Here is a 20,317-nt window from a genome sequence, read left to right as displayed (position 1 = left end):
AGGTGGACTATCCTATATTAGAAGAATGTCTGAATATGGCTAGGGTTTTCTATGGTGGGCTTCCTGACTCCTTGTGGATGCAGGTTATATAAGTTGTTTAGTGGAACCACAAGGGGTAGGGCTCTTTGGGTGAAATTTGCTCTGCCTGGCCTCCCTGCATCTGCCTGAATGTGTTTTGATCTGAAATGCAAAGATACTATGTTGGGTGCCCAGGGTTCAATCCCACGGATGATACTCCCAAGGTAAGGAGAGCAGAGAGAAAAGCAGAGAAGCTCCCTTTGTTCCTGACCGCAGCGAGAGGGCTGGACTGTTTGTTGGAAGACTTACCAGCCACAGCTGCAGTATGATGTTGGGGGCCAAGGATCTGTTAGTAGCCATGAAGGCTTGGATTGTCAGTCTTCCAACAAGCAGCACCATGAGTCGACACCTCTTGGGGCCTGCAAGAGGCTGATAGCTCACTGTCAGTATATGGCATATACTTTAAAAGTCGGGGTAGCAGGGCTGATGAGGACTGTGGCTGTGCCTTTAGTGGCAGCAGATAATAGGATAGAGGAGATTTAGGGTGCTGTTCCTCCCTTCTGTTCTATATATGAGGCCCTGAGACTTTAACAGTGCGGGTGTGAGTTATTACTAGCTGAGTGGTCAAAATGTACGGTTTAATAATAGGCTTTTATTTGCTTCCCATTCCCACAAACTCACTCCATGGGCTCATGAAAGAACTGAATATTTCATAGTAGGCTCTTAATAAATAAATAAAAAGAATTAAAAACCCACAGCTTAGAATATTTTAAAACTCCATGAATCATCCATTTGGCCACGTGCTCTGAAGCTTATAATTATTATAGTTACTATTGATTACTGATAAAGTTCCTAAAATTGCATGGTGCTGTGAAAAAATTACAACAGAAGGTGTACATTTTAAAGCTTTTTAGTTACAGAAGAACACCAGTTAAATGGTGCAGCAAATCAATTGCGTGTTCAAGGTTTTATTTAATTAATGGATTTCTATGCCACCTTCAGCAAAAATCCCAGAGCTAAAACCAATGACCACAAGGCACAAGAGGATTATAAAATTGCCTTATACTGAGTCAGTCCTTCGGTCCACCCTAGTTCAGAGCTGTCTATACTCTGACTGGCAGCTGCTCTCCAAAGTCTAGGGCAGGGGTAGACAGCATGGTGCCCTTCAGACTACAAAACGCATCATACCTGACCATTGGCCATGCTGCCTGGGATTGATTGGAGTTGGAGTCCAATAAATCTGGAGAGTATCGCACTGCCTATTCTGGTTTAAGACATAGGTCTCCATTTTGAAATCATTAAAGTGTAGGTGCTGAGGATTGAACCTTGGAACCTTCTGCACTTTAAGCTATGGCTTCTCCTTATTCCTTGTAATAGATTAGTTGGTCTTGTAATAGATGGCCTATATCATTCATGTGCTAGGTGCAGGATTGAGTGCTTGAATGTTGTACCTGCACATACAAGTAGCATGTCAGGAAGAAGGTCTGCACACTTTATATAGACTGCAGCTCCTTCCTTCCTTTTTTGTGTGCACACAATAACTTCCCCCCTCTCTCTTTAGCACGGCAACAAAATGCAGCACCTTTACAAAACCCACCATCACAACCAAAGCTATTGAAACGTCAGAGTTCAGAAAGGCCACTAGCAATGGAATTGCTAAAGAACTCAAATCCACTACCACAGAACTTTTGCTTGAATCCAAAGAAAGGCCAGCTGTAAAGAAAGAGATCCCTCTCACTTCATCCAAAGAAGCCAAACAGAATCAATTGGAAGAGGTGAAGGAACCCCATATAGAGCCACGTAAAGAGGAAGGGAAAGGTTGCAGAGTCCTGCAAAAAACATCAAGCACCATAACTCTACAGTCTGTTAAAGTACAAACTGGACCAAAGGCACAATTGAAGGCAGCTTCCTCTGGACAGGAAGATGATGGGGGAAAGCCAAAGCAACCACTCACAACAGGCTGGCAGGCTGCCCCGTCTATCAGGCCAAGTGGTTTGAGGACTAAGGAATTAGATGGCCGTGTTGGATTAAAAAAAAGCATAACTGATGTAAAGAGGGAGACTCAAGGGATCGCACCCCAGTTTGAGTGTCGCCCACAAAGCCAAGAAGCACTTGAAGGAGAAGTGGTTACGTTCAGATGCAAAGGTAAATAGGAGAAAGGCTTTGCCTACAGTTGCAACAAGCAGCATTAGGTAGTAAAATACTGAGGCTAGTAGAAGGATCTGTACAACTTTGCAATGCAGGAGGGGCATCAGATTTGTGATTGCTTCTCCATGATGATAAAAATGAAAATGCATAAAACACCTCCCTCCAAGAGGAAAACTTGCAATTTAGGGAGAAAGCTGGACTAGTCCCCCTGACCCTGCTCGATTGGGGGGGGGGGCGGATTCAGAATTTCTATCTCCAACCTGCTGGCAGAGGAGGGAGAAGGGAGTGCATGCATGTGGTTTCTCTCTCTGTGAGTGGTTTCACTGCATGTGTGCATGTGGTTGTGGTATGTGTGTGGTGCTAATTCAGGCATAGGCAAACTTGGTTCTCCAGATGTTTTGGGACTGCAACTCCAATCATCCCTAGCTAACTGGACTAGTGGTCAGGGATGACCTAAACATCTGGAGGGCCGAGTTTGCCTATGCCTGTGCTAATTACATCTTCTTTAAATTGGAAATGTACCCACAGGCCCCCCAAATGTTGGGGACCCGTGAACTGGATGTCCCATTGGATAGTTTCCACCATAATTTTCTATTGTTGCCTTAAGAATTTTCAAAACTAGCTTTTCTCCAAACAAAGTGTCATGTCGTGTGTCTTCCTGATAAGAACACAACAACCCATTTCATTCTGCCCACTATATTCCAGCCTGATGAACTTTTTAGTTTGCTTAATGAAGGGTGACCTCTGTGCTTTTTCAGTGACTAGAAGGTGGCTGACTTCTCTTTAAAGCAAGAGTAGCTGTACTTTCTGACTTGAGGGCCATATTCACCCTTGACCCAACCTTTGGACCAGTGGTGGGTATGACCAAAAGTGGGTGAGGCTACCCCACACTTTCATACCCATAGAAACTCTTTTGTGCACTCATAATATATATATGTAACATTAATATGGAGGGATGCGGGTGGCGCTGTCGTCTAAACCACAGAGCCTAGGGCTTGCTGATTAGAAGGTCGGTGGTTCAAATCCCCGTGACGGGGTGAGCTCCCATTGTTCGATCTCAGCTCCTGCCCACCTAGCAGTCCAAAAGCATGTCAAAGTGCAAGTAGATAAATAGGTACCGCTCCGCCGGGAAGGTAAACAGCGTTTCCGTGCGCTGCTCTGGTTTCGCCAGAAGCAGCTTAGTCATGCTGGCAACATGACCTGGAAGCTGTCTGCAGAGAAACGCCGGCTCCCTCGGCCTATAGAGTGAGATGAGCGCCGCAACCCCAGAGTCGTCCGCGACTGGACCTAACGGTCAGGGGTACCTTTACCTTTAACATTAATATATTTTATTAATAAAGCACCTGTGATGAACTAGTTTCAGGGAAGCCCAAGGCAAATGTTGAATGGTTCAAAGAAGGATGCCAAATGGAAGCAGGAGATGAAGTCCAAATATACGAAGAGGATGGAATCCATTGTTTGTGTCTGAAAAAAACTCAGTTGGAAAACAGTGGGTCTTACCGCTGTACAGCCTCCAATGCTCAAGGCCAGGCTTCAACTAGGTGGATATTAACAATAAAAAGTAAGTCCATTTTTGGTGCATGATTGGCACAGATGATTGTTTCAGGACTGTGTGTCAGGGTGGGTGGGGAAAGATTAAAGCAGTTTTGTTTAAATATAATAATTACAAAAACCTATGAAGCAAGTCAGCCATAAGGGCCCACATGATACAGATTATTACCCAATAATTATGGGTTGGATGAGATTTCTTGGAGACCTTGACTAATACAAAACATGAGTGATTGTTTCTTGATCTGGGAGTTTGGGCTGTGGGAATATACTGACTTGACCAGAGCACTCAAGCATTTGGGCCCTGCATATTTAAGAAATAAAAAGTGCTTCTTTATAACAATGCCAAGCAGTCATAGCTGCTCCACATTTAAAAAGTACCTGGTAGGAGATGGCACTTATTTTAAAGTTTGTAGTGAAAACTCTATAATACAATTTTGGCTCTCAAAGCAGTTAGTTCAAGGCTAGGCTTTCTGTAAGCAATGAAAAATCACTATGTCCAGGGAAAAGAATATGGATAATGGGAATAGATAGGGCAGTGTTTTTCAACCACTGTTCCGTGGCACACTAGTGTGCCGCGAGATGTTGCCTGGTGTGCCGTGGGAAAAATTGAAAAATTCAAGAGAATTACTTTATATATAGTCAATATAGGCACAGAGTTAATTTTTTTAACATTTTCTAATGGTGGTGTGCCTCGTGATTTTTTTCATGAAACAAGTGTGCCTTTGCCCAAAAAAGGTTGAAAAACACTGAGATAGGGAGCAGAGTGTCAGGGGAAAAAGAGGTTAAAAAGGGAAGCTTTAAGCATCATCTCCCTCTTGCTGACCCCAGCTTTTCTTTGTTGCAAAGCAACCCTCCTGAGCACACTTTGCAACAGAGGGCCCATGCAGACTTCCACTTGTACTGCCACTTTCCCCTGGGAAAACCCAATCTTTGCTGCTGAATTGAAGCAAACGTCCATCGTGTTTTCTTCAGATTGACATTTGCTTCGATTCAGCACTAACAAGTGGGTTTTTCCCCAGGGAAAGTGGCAGGGCAAACAGAAAACTGCTCAGACCTATGCTTTCTAGGCAGGGAAAAGCCAAAGTATGGATGAACGCAGAGAAGGAGCTGTTGGGCTAATGGTACCTATGATGGTTGCATTGTTTGGCATTTATATGTAATAGACTGCAACACTTTATGAATTCCTTAACCAATGTGGCCTGTCATTTTGACAGCGAAACTATGTATAGCTAGTAAAACACTTACTGTTTTGCTGTCTGTTGTGGGAATTTTTGCAAGCCTCCTGTTTATAGTGTATCTTCCTTTGCTTTGATTTGTAGGGCCCAAAGTGAAGGATGTTGCTCCTCATTTTTCCACCATTTTGAAGTCATGCAGTGTGAGTGAAGGACAAGATTTTGTGCTTCAGTGCTTAGTTGAGGGTACCCCTGTGCCTGAGATCACTTGGCTCCTCAATGGTAAGTCTTGGTCAGAAAGAAATGGCAACCCCACTGTCTGTTTCTTGCAACATTGCTAACACTTTGGTTACCAGCATCTACATATGAACTGGGTCAGTCAGTCAGTGAGGGGGTGGCCGGGGGACAATGATTGGAACATAGGAAGCAACCTTAAATTGTCTTAGACCATTTCCCCATTTATTTATAGTATTGTATGCACTGACTGGCAGCAGCTTTCTGGCATCTGAGATCACGAAGTGCTGCCACCGGTTGGTGTACAGAGCTGGATGGACCAATGGTTTGACTTGCTTTAAGGCATCTTTCTGCATTCCTATCAATGGAAGACCTATCTGATATCCTGGTCAGATACACCCTACCGGAGTTTAATACACTCAAACTGTGGAGCCCAGACAAAGTTCGGGAATGGATCCTGGAGAGAGACGCCCTGTCAGACATCACAAAAATACAGAACCCAGGGTCCTCCCACTGGTTTCCCCGACTGAAAACAGTCAAAACCTGCACCAATTACTTGGCGAACATCACCGATCCCACCCTTCGGAGAGCTTTCACCATGGCCCGTTTTCAAACTATCCCTACGGCCTATCTGTCAGGCAGATTTGCAAAAATCCCGGTAGAGCACCGTATATGCCCTTGTCACATGAGAACCAAAGAGGATCTCACACATTACTTGTTGTACTGTCCCATCTACTTGGCCTTCAGGGATGTGATCTTACAAACTATTCCCAAATCAATAGTCAACTCTGAGGACCAAGTAAAGTTTCTGCTGGTGGACGCTGACCCACGGATTTCCCACGTGGTAGCGGTCTTTGTGGCGAGGGCTATGAAAACTAGGGTAGGGTTCACAGATGATGTAGTGAGGGCCCTCCCATCGCTCTCCTAACCTGTTGTTGTATCCTCTTTCCTGTATGGTGGTGGGATTTGGATTTTGTCTCCTTTGCTGGGACAGCGCGGCAGGAATTTTAACTTATTTTAATAATTTTATTGTTTATCTTTTTAATAATGTTATATGGCATTTTGTGTAAAGGCATGGACCTCACAAATTTAATAAACTTGACTTGCCTTGCCTACCACAAACTATATGAGATTAGCAGAGCAGTTCATACTGGCCACAGGGCATATTTTTCTAAAAAGGCTGCTATTCCATCACAGTTGCCTACAATATGTGGCATGACGGGATAAGAGCTGGCAAGGCGTTCTGGAGTGGGGAAAGAAAACATATTTGCTGTTTTGAAGATTGTCCAGTAGAGGGTGTTTTGTGACAAGGCTGCATTTTTGTTGTTTGCTTGTATGGCCGTGAGCTTTATTGCAACAGAACGCAGATTTTAGGAAATGAGATTGAATGGTTCATTAGTATATATGGTTTATTTCATAAGATTTACAAAAAGTTAAAGCAATAAAACCAATAAAAACATGCAAAAGTTAAAATAATAAAAACAAATTAAGATTACCTCAGTTTTCTGAGCATTGGGTTAAGGTTGTCTAAACAGGAATGATTTTGGCAGGTGCCGAAAAGAATACAGTAAAGGCACTATCTTGATCTCAGTAGGTAGGGATTTCCAAAGTTCTTGTTGATTATCAAGAAAAGTGAATATAGTGATGTAACTTCTCATTTCCTCTATTTCCTATATAAATCTTTGGTTAAGAGGTATGTTCTTAATTACCAGAAGAAGCACCCTGCAGTCAGTGCTGACTACTATCCAGGGGAAGATCATCCCCCTCACTGTATGCAGCACTGTGAAGAAAGCCCCTTCTCTGCAGGGCATCTGCAGGCTGTGATGCAGTTAACAGGGCCTCCTATTGCTGACTGCAGTAATCTGGCTGGTTTCTCAGGTACACATATTGATCTAAAGTTGTTATCATAGGGTCAGCAAATCTTCTTAGCTATGATCTTATTTTGCTTTGCTTTAATGGACGGAATGCATCTTATCTTCAGTGAGTGCCCTGCTGCCTCTACACATCTGATGGTAGAGGTGTTTTACTGAACATTTTGATACCCATCCCTTTTGTGAGAAGGGAGCAGCTCAGTTTATAGAATGCAGGAAATCCCAGGTTCAATTCCCAGCCTCTCCAGGTAGGTCTGGTAAAATTCCCTATCTGAAATCCCGAAGAGCCACTGCCAGTCAATGTAGACAGTGCTGAGCTAGATGGAGCCAAGTGTCTGACTCAGTGATTGTGCGCTGTGTTTAGTTTATATGCATTTATTCAAATATGTGGGTTTTCTGGTCACAGAATTCCAGACAATTTCTTTGTAAACATTGAGGAAGTGGCTCCCTGAAAATAAAGCCTACTGAGTCCAGTCACTGTCTTTCTCAAGTAGTCCTATTCTTAAGGAATACCACTAGCTGCCTAGAACTGCCACTTGCTGCCTTGCATCCCTACACAGAAGCTGTATTCAGACATAACACAAATCCCCAGCTTTGCAAATCATGGTTTGTGAGTGACTGCCAAAACAGGATGTAAAACCATGATTTGAAGCTGGTTTGCACAGTTTGTTTTAACTGTAGATATGTCTGAACTCATAAATTGTTCACATGTCATAATTAAGGCTGGTGCACCACAGAGGTGAGAATGAACTGAATAAATACTGAGCAGAACCTCTGAATACTGAGCAGAAGGAAAACAAACCAGACAAGAAATTCTGCACTGCGGTTTCTTTGCTGTGCATGTTCGGATGTTCAAATGATAGGGTCAGTTCTTGACTATGATTCGCACAAAGCATAGTTTTGCGTGATGTCTGAATTGAAGCAGAGGTAGTTTGTTCTGAGAGTGGTGCATTGCAAACTGTTAGAGTTCATGAAAATCCTATCACTTGGCCATTATGGCCTTGTGGGGTTGGCATCTTGGAAGGCAAAGCTTCTTCTCTGATCAATGACCTTTATTTATAATAGTTATAATAACTATATATTATGTCCCATATCGCAGACAGCATTTTGCTCTTGTCCTGCTTGTAGGCTTTCTGTAGGCATCTGGTTGACCACTGAGAGGACAGAATGCAGAACTAGATGGATGTGTGGTCTGATTCACCTTGGCTTTTCTTGTTCTTACGTTTTTGATGTAGACCAAACGTAGACCTACCCTACAATGGATGCACCCATCAGCTGCCCTCCAAAGTTATTTTCTACAATAATTTGTGTCTTTATTCTTCCCCATATTCTGTACTATGCTTGTTGAGAAGGTCTAATAGGGAGAAAGAGAGTTATTTGAGTAACTAGCTTTCGAACCATTTAGGGCTTTGGAAGCTCCAGATTAAAACCTTAACCCCAATTGTAAGCTGGCAGGCGGTGATGGCTTTCAGCAACAGAAGTTTAAGAAACATGGAAATGTGAAGTGAAAACAGGGACATTATGTATTATCTGAAAGACATAAACATGTTACTTCCATTCCTAACTCCCAGAACTTGCCAGTAATTCTCATCTCTCTCACTTCTGATCTTGATACATAACTGTTTATACATCACTTGGAAACAGACATGGGCTAGCTTATAAACTGTAGTTAAACTCTGGGATTTCTTGCAGCTTTTCAGCATATACCTTCTAGAAAATAATTTTGCTTAAGGATTAAGCTTGCTAATTGTAATATCCTCATAAATGCAAACAATCCACTTCTCTTTGTCATGGAAGGATACATTGCAGGAAAGGATAGCTGTCCATAACCAAATAAAGGAGAAAGTTTCATTTCTTGTCCTTGACTGTTAGTTCCGGGCGTGCTTAATGGTGCTCATGGCGAAATGGTGAGCAGTACAGTTGCAGTAGTAAGCTTGGTGTTTGGAATTTCCATATTACATTAGACTCTGATCCAGTGGTCATTTAGATTGGATAAACGTCAGTTTATTTTAAAGAAGGGTCCATAATGCACAGAAGGCACTTGCCTGCTGGGCCAAAGAGGTTCCCCACCGCTGGGCAAAGCCTGGGCAAAGAAGTCTATCTTGATCTGATGCTGAAAACAACAACTGTGGTACAAGACATGCCTTGGAGGGAAGGACATTCAAATACTTCGGAGCCACAACAGAAAAGGTCCTTCTGCATCTTATTTACATCTAGGTTGGCTTACTGCAGCTTCCTCTAAATGGTGGTACCTTTGGAATGTCTTTGGAAGCTTGACTTTGTCCAAAATGTAGTTGCAAAGATGCTGATGGATGTTTGTCCATAGGATCATGTTACACCTATCCTACAACAGCTGTTGTGTTCCAGTCTGCTTTCAGGCACAATTGAAAGTGTTGGTGAGCACTTCCAAAGCAATCCCTGGCTTAGGCCCAACATACATTAAAGAATTACCCCCTCCCATATCATCCTGCCCACTCGCTAGAATTAGAAGGTGAGGCCCATCTTTGTAACCTTCCAGAGTAGAAGCACAGCTGTATGGGACAAGATAGAGGGCCTTCTCGGTGGCTGCACCCAGATTATGGAACATACTGCCCCATGAAGTATGCTTGGCTGCCTCCCTCACTGTTTGTCACTGGCTGCTGAAGACTTCTGTATTTCAGCAGGCTTTTTTGAAATGGCAGATAAGCTTATACTATTTTAAACTGCTAACTTTGTCTCTCTTTGTAAATGTTACACACACAATTATTGCATGTTATAATGTGTAGTTATGCTAGAAGGGGGATGTAAATGTGCTACAAACATATATCTACATCAAAAGGTTGCCATGAGGCTAACATGCCACTCTGAGTTATTTGGAGGAAGGCCAGAAAACAAGTGTTACTAGTGAAACAAGATTTCATGTCAAGGAGACTGTACGGATCTCTGCATGTTTACATATGTATGTAAAATCTCTCCGCTTTGTGTGGACTAATAATAATTAACTACGGTAATGCATAATCATTCACAGTGGGCATTTCTATAAGTTATTTAACAAAATGGTACAAAGAGTTGAAGTTAGCTAAAGGACTGATCCTATTGGAAACTTCTTTTGCATTTCAAATCTGTTATAAATGGATCTCTATGTGACTGAGAAGCATTTAATCCTTGACTCTAATGAAATGGTAAGGCAATGAGATGAGCTGTAAAGCTATCAACTGGTGATTTACGAAATATGGGTTGGTAACTGGGATGTTCAATGATTTCTTCGTTCTCTCTCCCCCCCCCCCCGCCCCACTTCTGTAGATCGGCCTATTCAGTATGCACATTCTGCCTTTGAAGATGGACTTGCAAAACTGACTGTTCAAGATGCCTTACCAGAAGATGATGGGGTGTATACTTGTTTGGCAGAAAATAGTGCTGGAAGGGCATCCTGCAGTGCTCAAGTTACTGTCAAAGGTGAGTGCCCATCTCACTTACAGCTTAGAAGAAGCAAAATATAGATTAAATTGAAAGCAGTAGCTTTGGCCTTTTTAAATATTTTTTTTTAATTAAAAGAATTTTTTTTTAAACAATACAAATTATCAATCATATAACCAATTGCATTTCCCCCCCCCTTTCCCCACTCCTCCTTCCCTCCTTCCCCACCCACCCACCAAAGACTTCCCTCAGCTCCCCTCTCTGGTTTGTTTATACATATTATTCTCTGCATGTTGTAAAGTTGTACATATCATTGCCTTATCTATCATATGTTCTACTAATAAATTTGTGGATGTTGATTCAAAACCTGCCAAGGAGTCCAAATCCTTTTATTGTCTTTTTAAATAGTTTGTAAAAAGTTCCCATTCTTACTTGAAGTCACAGTTGTCCTTCTTGTGTAGTTTATATATTAACTTTGCCAACTCCGCATAACTCATCAGTCTTTCTTGAGCTTTGGCCTTTTTTATTGGCTTATAAGAGATTGCATGGTGTAACTGATGATGCGGTGTAGTGATCAGATAGAATCCTGTTGTATCTTGGGAGTCTGGCTGATAAATCTTCATACTTCTTGGGCAACTTATGAAATTGACAGCATATTTTGAACCGATAAAAAATGATTTCTGTATGCTTACTGATTGAAAAGCCCTTATCTACATATTGACCTTATTAACAGCTCTCAGTCAGCTTGATAAATTTTCATTGCTGGAACAGGGAACCTTGGGCATCTTTGATTTCATTTCTTTGCAGGTTTTTTCCTCAGTGCTACTTAAAAGTTGAAATTATAATGCAGGGAAGAGTGTGATCAGCAGTGATAATTTGAACAAGAATGACTCAGCCCTGATGGTAGAGGCTAGAATAGTTTCTCTTGCACTCCATTTAAAAAAATACATATTTTACATTTTGTTGGTTGCAATTAGAATGTTTAAGTTTTATATCTTAGTCCTATTTCAGAGCTCTTGTGAACTCTCCCATCCAGACAGACCACATAGAAACCTTCTTAGTTTTAACAATGCACATACATACATATGTACAGTGGGCCCTCTGGATACGAACTTAATTTGTCCCAGGGGTCCATACTTACCCCGAAAAGTCCGTATCCAGAGGCGCTGCTTCTGCACACGCAGCAAAACCTGGAAGTATACACTTTCGGGTTTGCCGCATTCGCAATCTGAAATTACGTTACCCGAAGGTAATGTAACCTGAGATACCACTGTAATTTTATTTGTATGCTGCCTTTCCAAACATGCTCAAGGCAACTTAAAACATGAAAAAATACATAATTACAACATTGAAAAGTAGTCATAATAAATAAAACATAAAAAATACACAGGCAAATTGAACACTTGCCAAATAAATCCTAATAAGATTTAAAATAAAGAAACAAAAAATTAATATCAATAACAGTAACACACACACCAACAACCCCCCCAACAATACCCCCAACCCAAGAGTCTGTTCAGCTCTTGCAGCTGTAGTTAGTAAGGCCCTACCCTCCCAGGCCTGGTGAAAAAAGTCCTGAAAGGCAAGGAACAGGTTTTCTAGGGCTCACAACCAAGATCAGGGCCAAACTGAAATGAGCTCCCTATTCTTCCTTTTCAAACACTAGTAGAATTTAGCACTTGAAATTTGGCACCTTTTCCTGTCATTTTGCGGTGACCAAAAAAAGCACCAAATTAAAAAAGCACTGAACTATAGCTGGAAAAGGAGAAATAGTTCACTTAAGGGTATGTTCCCAGTGTTTCCTTTGCTGCCATTGCCCAGTTGCATTCAGCCTATGGCTACAAAGAATCAGGAGCATACTTAGATTGTGCTCCTCATTCTCCCTTTACAAGCTGTGAATCATTGAGTCATGTGATGTGTGATTGACAGCCTTGCTCACCAGTCAGTGTTCCATGGAAAGTTAGCTGGATCCAGTCCTACACCCCTGGTATAAGTCATCTGTATGTTTCAGTTGACCCTACCCAAATTTACCTGGTGCTGTTTTGAGTAGAGTTTGTTTCCTGTATTTTTGGTGTGTTTTTTATGTCAGCCTAGTTATAGGGATGCATAGACTAAATGGGGAATATTTTTTACAGTAATAGACTTAAGTATTTTAAATGTATTGAGAGCCATATGTTTAATATTTTAACAGATTTAGGGCATCCTTTTAAAACCTCATTAGTTTGCATTTGGATTTTATTTTTGCTGTCTCTCATTGAGATAAACATGGGGTTTTGTGCTGAAAATAGGCTTGAAACTGGAATTGAAGCTTCAAAAATCTGTGTACATATTCCTCCCATATCTTCAAAGCTCCCTAAAGAGTACTTGTGGTGTAACACTGTATAATATACAAGGTGCTACTGCTCAGGGCTTTGCCTGCCAATGGTTGGAGAATAAGCACCCACAAATCACCCACAAATCAGAAAGAACACAGATACAAAGAGAGTTAAGGATAATATACCGGTACTTGAAGTGTTTCTCTGCTATATGACACATTTCTGTCCCACAATTCCTATCAAAGAGCATTACCATATATTCACCCATTACACTTTTAGATGTATTCACCTAATTTCAAAAGTCACAAGACAGTTGGGATCTGGCTAAGACTGTCTGAGGTTTGTAGTTATATCATATGTGAAGTACTATCAAATTATCTTATGATACAGCAGAACCTTTATCATTTGAAATTTGGTATCAGAATCCTTTTATCTGAATTCATTGTGCCCTTTCTCCTGTATTATATCAGTGTGAACAGCATTTGTGTCTGCCAGATGTCTTCTTTGATCCGTTTGGATGTGGCATTGCTTAAATTAAGTATGTCTGTGTTTGATATTATCCCACAGAGCTTGTGATCTCAGCCACCGAAGAGATTAATATTTTATCACCATCCAAGAGATTAATATTTTTGCTCATCAACTCTCCTGACCACCACCACTCTACCCAAATCTTCCTTCCTGGTCACATTTTTTAAGCAAGCACAGAATGGAGAATCCATGTTTGCTAGTGCAATGCATAGCTCTGCCCTGAAGGAGATTATACAATGACTGCTTTTTCTTTTTAATTTTACAATTACAATGGCCTTAGAGTACCTGTTGCTTTTTCACAGCTGCTGCTTTATTTCTGTTACATTCCCTTTTTGTCATTTAATTCAAAGCAGTGTGCATAGGGTTCCCAGGCAATCTCCCAGCCAGTCATTGACCAGCCCCAGACCTGCTTAACTTCAGCAAGGTTTCTGCTTCAGACTATGCCCTGGGACTTTAATGTATAAATCATTTTGCTTTCAGACATCTTGGTGATGAAGAAGTTGTAGCAGCAGCATCTGCTGACAGGATTGGGGGAAGTTTACCTGCTGCTAAGTGTCTTTAAAGTGGCCCACACATTTTTTTTTTTCTGCAGAAATCTTTCAGAGCTTTCCTTGTTCTTTTTTTATTATAAAAGAGAACAAGAACTACTGAAATAAACCAAGGGTTTTGACATTAACTGTCTTGTAAAAGGCCCATATAAGCAGCTTGTAAACGAAATGGAAAATAACATAAAGAAAAGAAAGCATGCCTTTATAAATTCCATGGGATTATGGGATCAAGTTCTAAAACTGAAAGCATATTATCAGCACAAAAGGAGATGTTCTGTCAAATGCATGTAAAAATAGCTTGTGTGTAAAGTGCTATCTTCACCCATCTTCCTGCTACCAGGAGTATGACCATCCCTACATTGCATGTCGATGTTACATTATGTTTTTTGGAGGTGTTGCATACACCCTGGTTAGCAGTTATGTTTCCCAGATCTGGGTCATTTTATTTGAGTTAGAGAAATCATGTATGCTATAGTAGGGTCTCATCCAATGGGAAGCCCTTTTTTCTGAAGTAGTGCGTGAATGACAGCTGCATATACTGTGTTCCTTTTCAGTTTCCTGCAGCTCACAACATGGTGTATTATATCTCTACATACGAAAAGCTAGTAGGGCTTTGTTTATAGTTGTGACCTGCATGAGAGCAGAAGCTTGGCCTAGAGTATAATTTTTACTTGCCCCACATCAGATGTCATATATGATGTTAGGTCTACTGCAGCTTGGCTGACTTCACCAAAATGGTCTTATGGGCCAAATGGGGAGCCTCATTAGGCCTGAGGTTGGGGCAGCACAACCAGTTCTGCTGCACCCAGCACCAAGCCTGGGGGTACCACAGGGCACCACGTAGTGAATTGAGCAGAATGGAAGGTGAGAGGTGGTGGGGGTACCAAATTTTGGTGTTGCACAGGGCACCGCTGAAATTTGAAAGACCAAAGCCCGGCCCTGCCAGAGGGTCAGAGTTTCCTCAATGCTGGAGTAGATGATGGCTGGAAAACAAGATAATTTCATTGTATATGTGGATTTGTTTGTGCACCTTTGTGCTCAAATATTGCATTTATACAAGAAGGCTTGGTGTTGTGACCTAGGGTTCGCCCCATTAATTCTCACAACCATTCTTTTAGGAAATAAGGCTGGGAGGTGGTTTCTTTCTCAGTGAAAGAATTCAGCAAAGAATTGAATTATTGTATCCCTTATCCAAGATTCTAATTCTTATCTCCTGTACCACACTGGGTTTCTGTTGAAAGATCTCATGGGTCTCTGGAAGGATACTGCTCCACAATGGGGGGCTCTGTCTCCATTTATATGGTCTGTCTCCTTGACATAATGCATGTTGCACATATTACCTGTTGTTATTTTTACTCATTCATGCATTAAAGGGTGCAATGTGTGCATGGTTCAAACGCAACAAAATATGAACTGATACAATGATTTTATTCTCATCAAATGAGACTTGCTCTTATTGATAGGATAGGATTCACATGCTACATTGAGCAGTTTGCATTTTTGTCATAGTTATAGATTTATTTATTTTTGTTACTGATTTTCATCTGGTAGCAGTTGCCCCTGGGCGAGGAGCCAAATAGCACAGATCACATCCCCCCAGGCTTGCAAGGATGTCATTGTATTCTCCAACACTTTCTGGTGAGGGAAAGATCTACACCATGAGGGATGTTGTTTGCACGACACTTTCTTCTTCTTACCTTCTTTACCTTCAAGGCTAGAAGCCAGGGAGTAGCCACAGATATTTATATAGTCTACCCGCATTAAATGTTTGTGTTGGGTAGCCATAGTCCTCATAATCTGATTATAGCAACCATTCATTGACCAGCAGGCAAGCAGATTAGAGTCACCTGAAAGCTTTTCCCCTGAGAGGCTGCTGTGACCAGTTTATCACAGCAAGAGAGGAGAGAGACATTGCTTGCAAAACCTGTTTCAGAAGCAAAATACAACCTGGTGTTTTCAGGTAGGATTCCCTTCTGGATGTCTTGGAGAAGTGGGTTTATTCTTGTGTTTGTTTATAGCACTGTAAAAGCATGTTGCTTTCTTGAGTGGCACCCTAAATCAAAATACTGTGTATATATGTTGTAAATTAATGTGCAATGATTTTAAAGCAACTCTTTTGAATATGTTTAGAGATTAAGGGATTGCATGTGTGTGTGTGAGTGTCACACATATTATGTAGGAGGGGGATTATTGGTTTGTTTTTGTTTTATTATGTATTTTGTGTTGTCATATTGTCTTTTTATGTTGTGAACCACCTTGTGAGCTTCAGGTGAAGGGCAGTTTACAAATAATACACTTATTATTATTATTATTATCATCATCATCATCATCATCATCATCATCATCAGTTTCTGTCATCTGACAATGTTCTAGGACCATCCAGAATGCAAAACATTGTGTTGCATGTTACTTTGTGAAGTAATGCAATTTATGGAGAACGCTGAGCTTAATCTGTCCATTCATGGGGGCACTTGACAGTCTGCCTTACAATAATAATAATAATAATAATAATAATAATAATAATAATAATTTGTACCCCACCCTTATGGCTGGGTTCCACCAGCCGCTCCTATTGCTTCAGCTTACAACCAAACAATGTAAGGAGGTGGATTTGATCGTACTCAACACTAAAGCATGATAGCAGACCCTGTAGTTGTAGCCTTCATCCATACAAGAACTCGAGTGACCTGTGTAATTATCACATGGAAAATGGCAATTTGCTGTTATATAAAATGTGCAAACATGTTTGAGGCTGCATTTTGTTTTCTCTGTGTGTGGGTGAGTAACAGCCATATGTTGACACACTCATGCATCAAAAGGCTTTGTTGTATATTGACAATGCACTATTGGAAAGCAGCTTCTTACATTTATTTAATGTGCATGTCTAAGCATGATGTGAGAATAAGTTGTGTAGTGAAGCACTATGGCATATAGGTGTGGGAGTTGTATATAATAATACACCCTTAGTTTCAGACAATGAATGAATATTTCAGAAAATATTCTATGTGGGGAAGGTATGTGCATGTTTACAGTGGTACCTCGGGTTACAGGCGCTTCAGGTTACAGACGCTTCAGCTTACATACTCCGCTAACCCAGAAATAACGCTTCAGGTTAAGAACTTTGCTTCAGGATGAGAACAGAAATCGCGTTGTGGCGGCGCGGCGGCAGCGGGAGGCCCCATTAGCTAAAGTGGTACCTCAGATTAAGAACAGTTTTAGGTTAAGAACAGACCTGCAGAACAAATTAAGTTTTTAACCAGAGGTACCACTGTACAAATATACATTGAAATAGTAGTTGCACTATTGTTGCTGCTGTTTGCTTTTCCCCTCAATTGAAGTGGGTCCAGATGCTCACTGTGATAAAGAGAAATGTACATACCAGCCATTCTAGGCTGGGTCTTCCCAGCCACTCTGGGCGACTTCCAACAAATATTAAAATACATTAAAATATCACAGATTATTTTATCAGTCTTGCCTGTCCTTCAATCTTTGGAGGAGCTGCTTCGCATTGTTTATTTTTTGAAGCATTGATTCACTTGAACATTTCTTTCCTTAAAAAAGAAGTTGCAAAACTTAACCTGGGACGAGAAGTTGCATCTTTTGATGAATGCACTTCCAGAATTGCTCCACTGCTCAAATTTTGTTTCACTTGTATTTACCTTTAGCGTGTGTAACTTTCATAAAGTGAGCAAAGTAGCCTATGGAGGACCCTATAAATACTGTGGAAGCTTGGAAGTAGAATCAAACTAGCAGTACTATGCTTCTTTGTAAATCTTAGTAAATCTCTTTCCATTATCATATTCCAGCATTCATATGTTTTACTGGCAGTTGTGTGTTATTTTATTAGCTGAAAGACAGAGTACAGTACAAACTTAGAAATAAATAGTTACAAAATGGTTGAGGTCCTAGTTGAAAGTCTCAGGCCTTAGAGATGGTACACTAGGTTCCTTTGCGTAGATCAAGAACACAACATGCAAGAGGGCCTAAAATAAGTTTTGTTATATAAAACATGCTTGAGAGAAGTCTGCTAAAGCTATTGTCATGATTCTGTGGGGGTTTGTTTTGTGGGATTTGTTGCTTGTTTTTATTGAAACATCAGGTTGTCTGAAAAGGAAAGTGAACATGAGAACTTGCGGCGTGAAGCTGAGAAGTGGTCTTATGTAAAAGCAGGTCCTTTTAACTAAATTTTGAGAAGAGAAACTGTCTTGCTCTAATGTGACTGGACAGTATGATGTTGGCATCATGTCCACTAGAGCCACACATTCACATGTCTTATTTACCTTATTGCATGGTTTGACATGTCAGCTTTAGCATCAAGAGTAGAGAACTGAAATTGTTTATGTTTTTTAACTTGAACTGAACAGAAATCATGATGAAGTTTTATCTTCTGTACCCAAATTGAACCAAACCTACAGTGGTTTTTGTTTTACATTGACTTTCTGCCTGAGACTTCCTATGTTAGTTTGATTTATGATCATTCTGTGATGTGTGGCATGGCAGGGTGGGGCGTATTCCTTTTTAACACATTGTAAACTGAACACTTTACCTATTACATGGTAGTAATCCACAACCAGGGGCATGGCGAGGGGGGCGGTCCGCCCCGTGTTCCATAATGGAGGGGGTGACAAATTATCAAGGAACAATTTTTTTTGGGGGGGGGGGGAATTCTGATTTTTTTTTTTTGAAATTTTTGAAAATGCCTGCTCCGAAGGTCTTATCTTAGTATACTAGGGATTATATAGCCATATGTGAAATTTCATGCCGGGGGGGGGGGGTTGACAAAAATTTTTTTGCCCCCGGGTACCAATTTACCTTGCTACGCCCCTGTCCACAACCTAATTGACAACTGGATCACTTTGACTGTACAATCATTTTCAAACTCACAGGGAGGAGGATGTGAGGATAGAAATATTATTGGCATCCTTTCCTGACCCGGTTCATTGTGGGCAGACATGCTTCCCCTTTGTGCATCCACTCCAAACCTGTGCAAAGAACAGAGAAAGCAAGAGAGGATGAAGTTTCAGGGGTGCTTGTGCCATCAGTGAAACTGATTCATAAGAGGAAGTCAGAGTACTTCTGTCTTATTGCCTTCCTTTTGATTTTTTTTCTAGTTGAACACAATTAAAGGTTGAGGGGGTTGGACAAAATTGTTTTGAAGAATTAATGGTGGTGGGGTACCAGTTGGCCATTTGTGATCTAGGAAATGAATTATTATGATGGGGTGGAGTATAGGGATCTGCCCCATACTGCAGATTCAGAGTTGAAGTATTGGCTCCTGCTGTTTCCTTCCTTCAAACTCAGTTTTGTATATGTCTCATTTGGTTTAGGAAGCATAATAATGTATTTCTTCTGGCCACAACTGAACACTCCTGTCCTTCCCCATCCAGCTTATTTTGATTCACTAAGAGACAATTTGCAGTTCTGACAGTCCCATGAGTATTTCCTGTGTTTACGTCCATGCTTATTTATTTGTAAGATACTTATAAATCAACGTCACGTAAAAATGTCATTGTGGCGCAAAATAAAATAATTAAAACTTCATAAGATTATAAAATCATAAAATACAGAAAAATGACCAACAGTGAATCAAATTAATTCTCTAAAAATGTTTGGTGAAACAAAAACGTTTTTGCTGCCTTTCACATGGAACAACTCAAAGCATCTTCAAGTTTGTTAAGGCTATGTTGTCTAGAGGTACCTTCCTTTAACAGGAGGCATTGCAATAAATATAGCATGGTTCTATATAGCAACTAAAATCCTGTCTAGTGCACCAGCCTACTTTGGGTAAAGGCAGTCTTTGTTATTGCTACTGCCTGTTCATGCATTGACAAAAACAATATTCTAGATACAGCAATAGGTTTTTTTACTCTTAGTTTAGGGCAGGCATAGGGAACCTTCGGCTCTCCAGATGTTTCGGACTACAATTCCCATCATCCCTGACCACTGGTCCTGTTAGCTAGGGATCATGGGAGTTGTAGGCCAAAACATCTGGAGAGCCGAAGGTTCCCTATGCCTGGTTTAGGGGATCCTTTTTGACTTTAGGAGCCAGATCTTTATCTGGCACCACCCCACAGGCTAACCTCCTGTTAAACAATGACATCATTATGAAGTCACATGATTGACAGGTAGGTTGTTTTGCCCCTTCCCCTCTAAATCCCTTGCTCAGGATTCCCAAATTTCTAACTGCCAGCTAGCTGTCATGTACTTTAGAATCACAGCTCAAGGGCTGTTCCCAGCCCTCTGCTTGGCGCTTTGGGAAGTCCTGAAAATGGGCCTGGCAAAGCATTTCTTTCTCCCCTCCCACTCAAGAAAGAAGAAACACAGATGAAGGAGGAATGTCCAAATTTCCCCATCAGTGTTTCAGTCAAATTGAACTTGCTGAATATTGGACTGCCTTTAAAGAGACAGATCCTTCTAGAATAAGCTCAACTCAGTGCTGGAGCGTATTTTTTATAGGACTACAGCCACTGGGGGTGGGGGGGGGGTGGGGGGAATGTTTTACCGTAAGTTGGAAGTGGCTGGTGCAACTAACATGA

General features: G+C 41.1%; 1 protein-coding gene across 7 annotated transcripts in view; it reads left to right on the top strand.

Annotated features, from left to right (window-relative positions):
- Nucleotides 1-20,317, top strand: part of MYLK (myosin light chain kinase) — a 177,226-nt gene that overhangs the window by 74,190 nt on the left and 82,719 nt on the right. For all 7 annotated transcript variants that reach the window (XM_033162817.1, XM_033162828.1, XM_033162838.1 and 4 more), the window contains 4 exons: nt 1,580-2,163; nt 3,524-3,727; nt 5,037-5,171; nt 10,277-10,429. In XM_033162817.1, coding sequence (XP_033018708.1) covers nt 1,580-2,163; nt 3,524-3,727; nt 5,037-5,171; nt 10,277-10,429 — 1,076 coding nt within the window. The remainder of the gene's footprint in view (nt 1-1,579; nt 2,164-3,523; nt 3,728-5,036; nt 5,172-10,276; nt 10,430-20,317) is intronic.

The sequence above is a fragment of the Lacerta agilis genome, chromosome 1, assembly GCF_009819535.1.
Source record: "Lacerta agilis isolate rLacAgi1 chromosome 1, rLacAgi1.pri, whole genome shotgun sequence".
NCBI classification, from domain to species: domain Eukaryota; kingdom Metazoa; phylum Chordata; class Lepidosauria; order Squamata; family Lacertidae; genus Lacerta; species Lacerta agilis.
The sequence above is the reverse complement of the archived record's forward strand: the minus strand, read 5'-3'. Positions and strand labels throughout refer to the sequence as shown.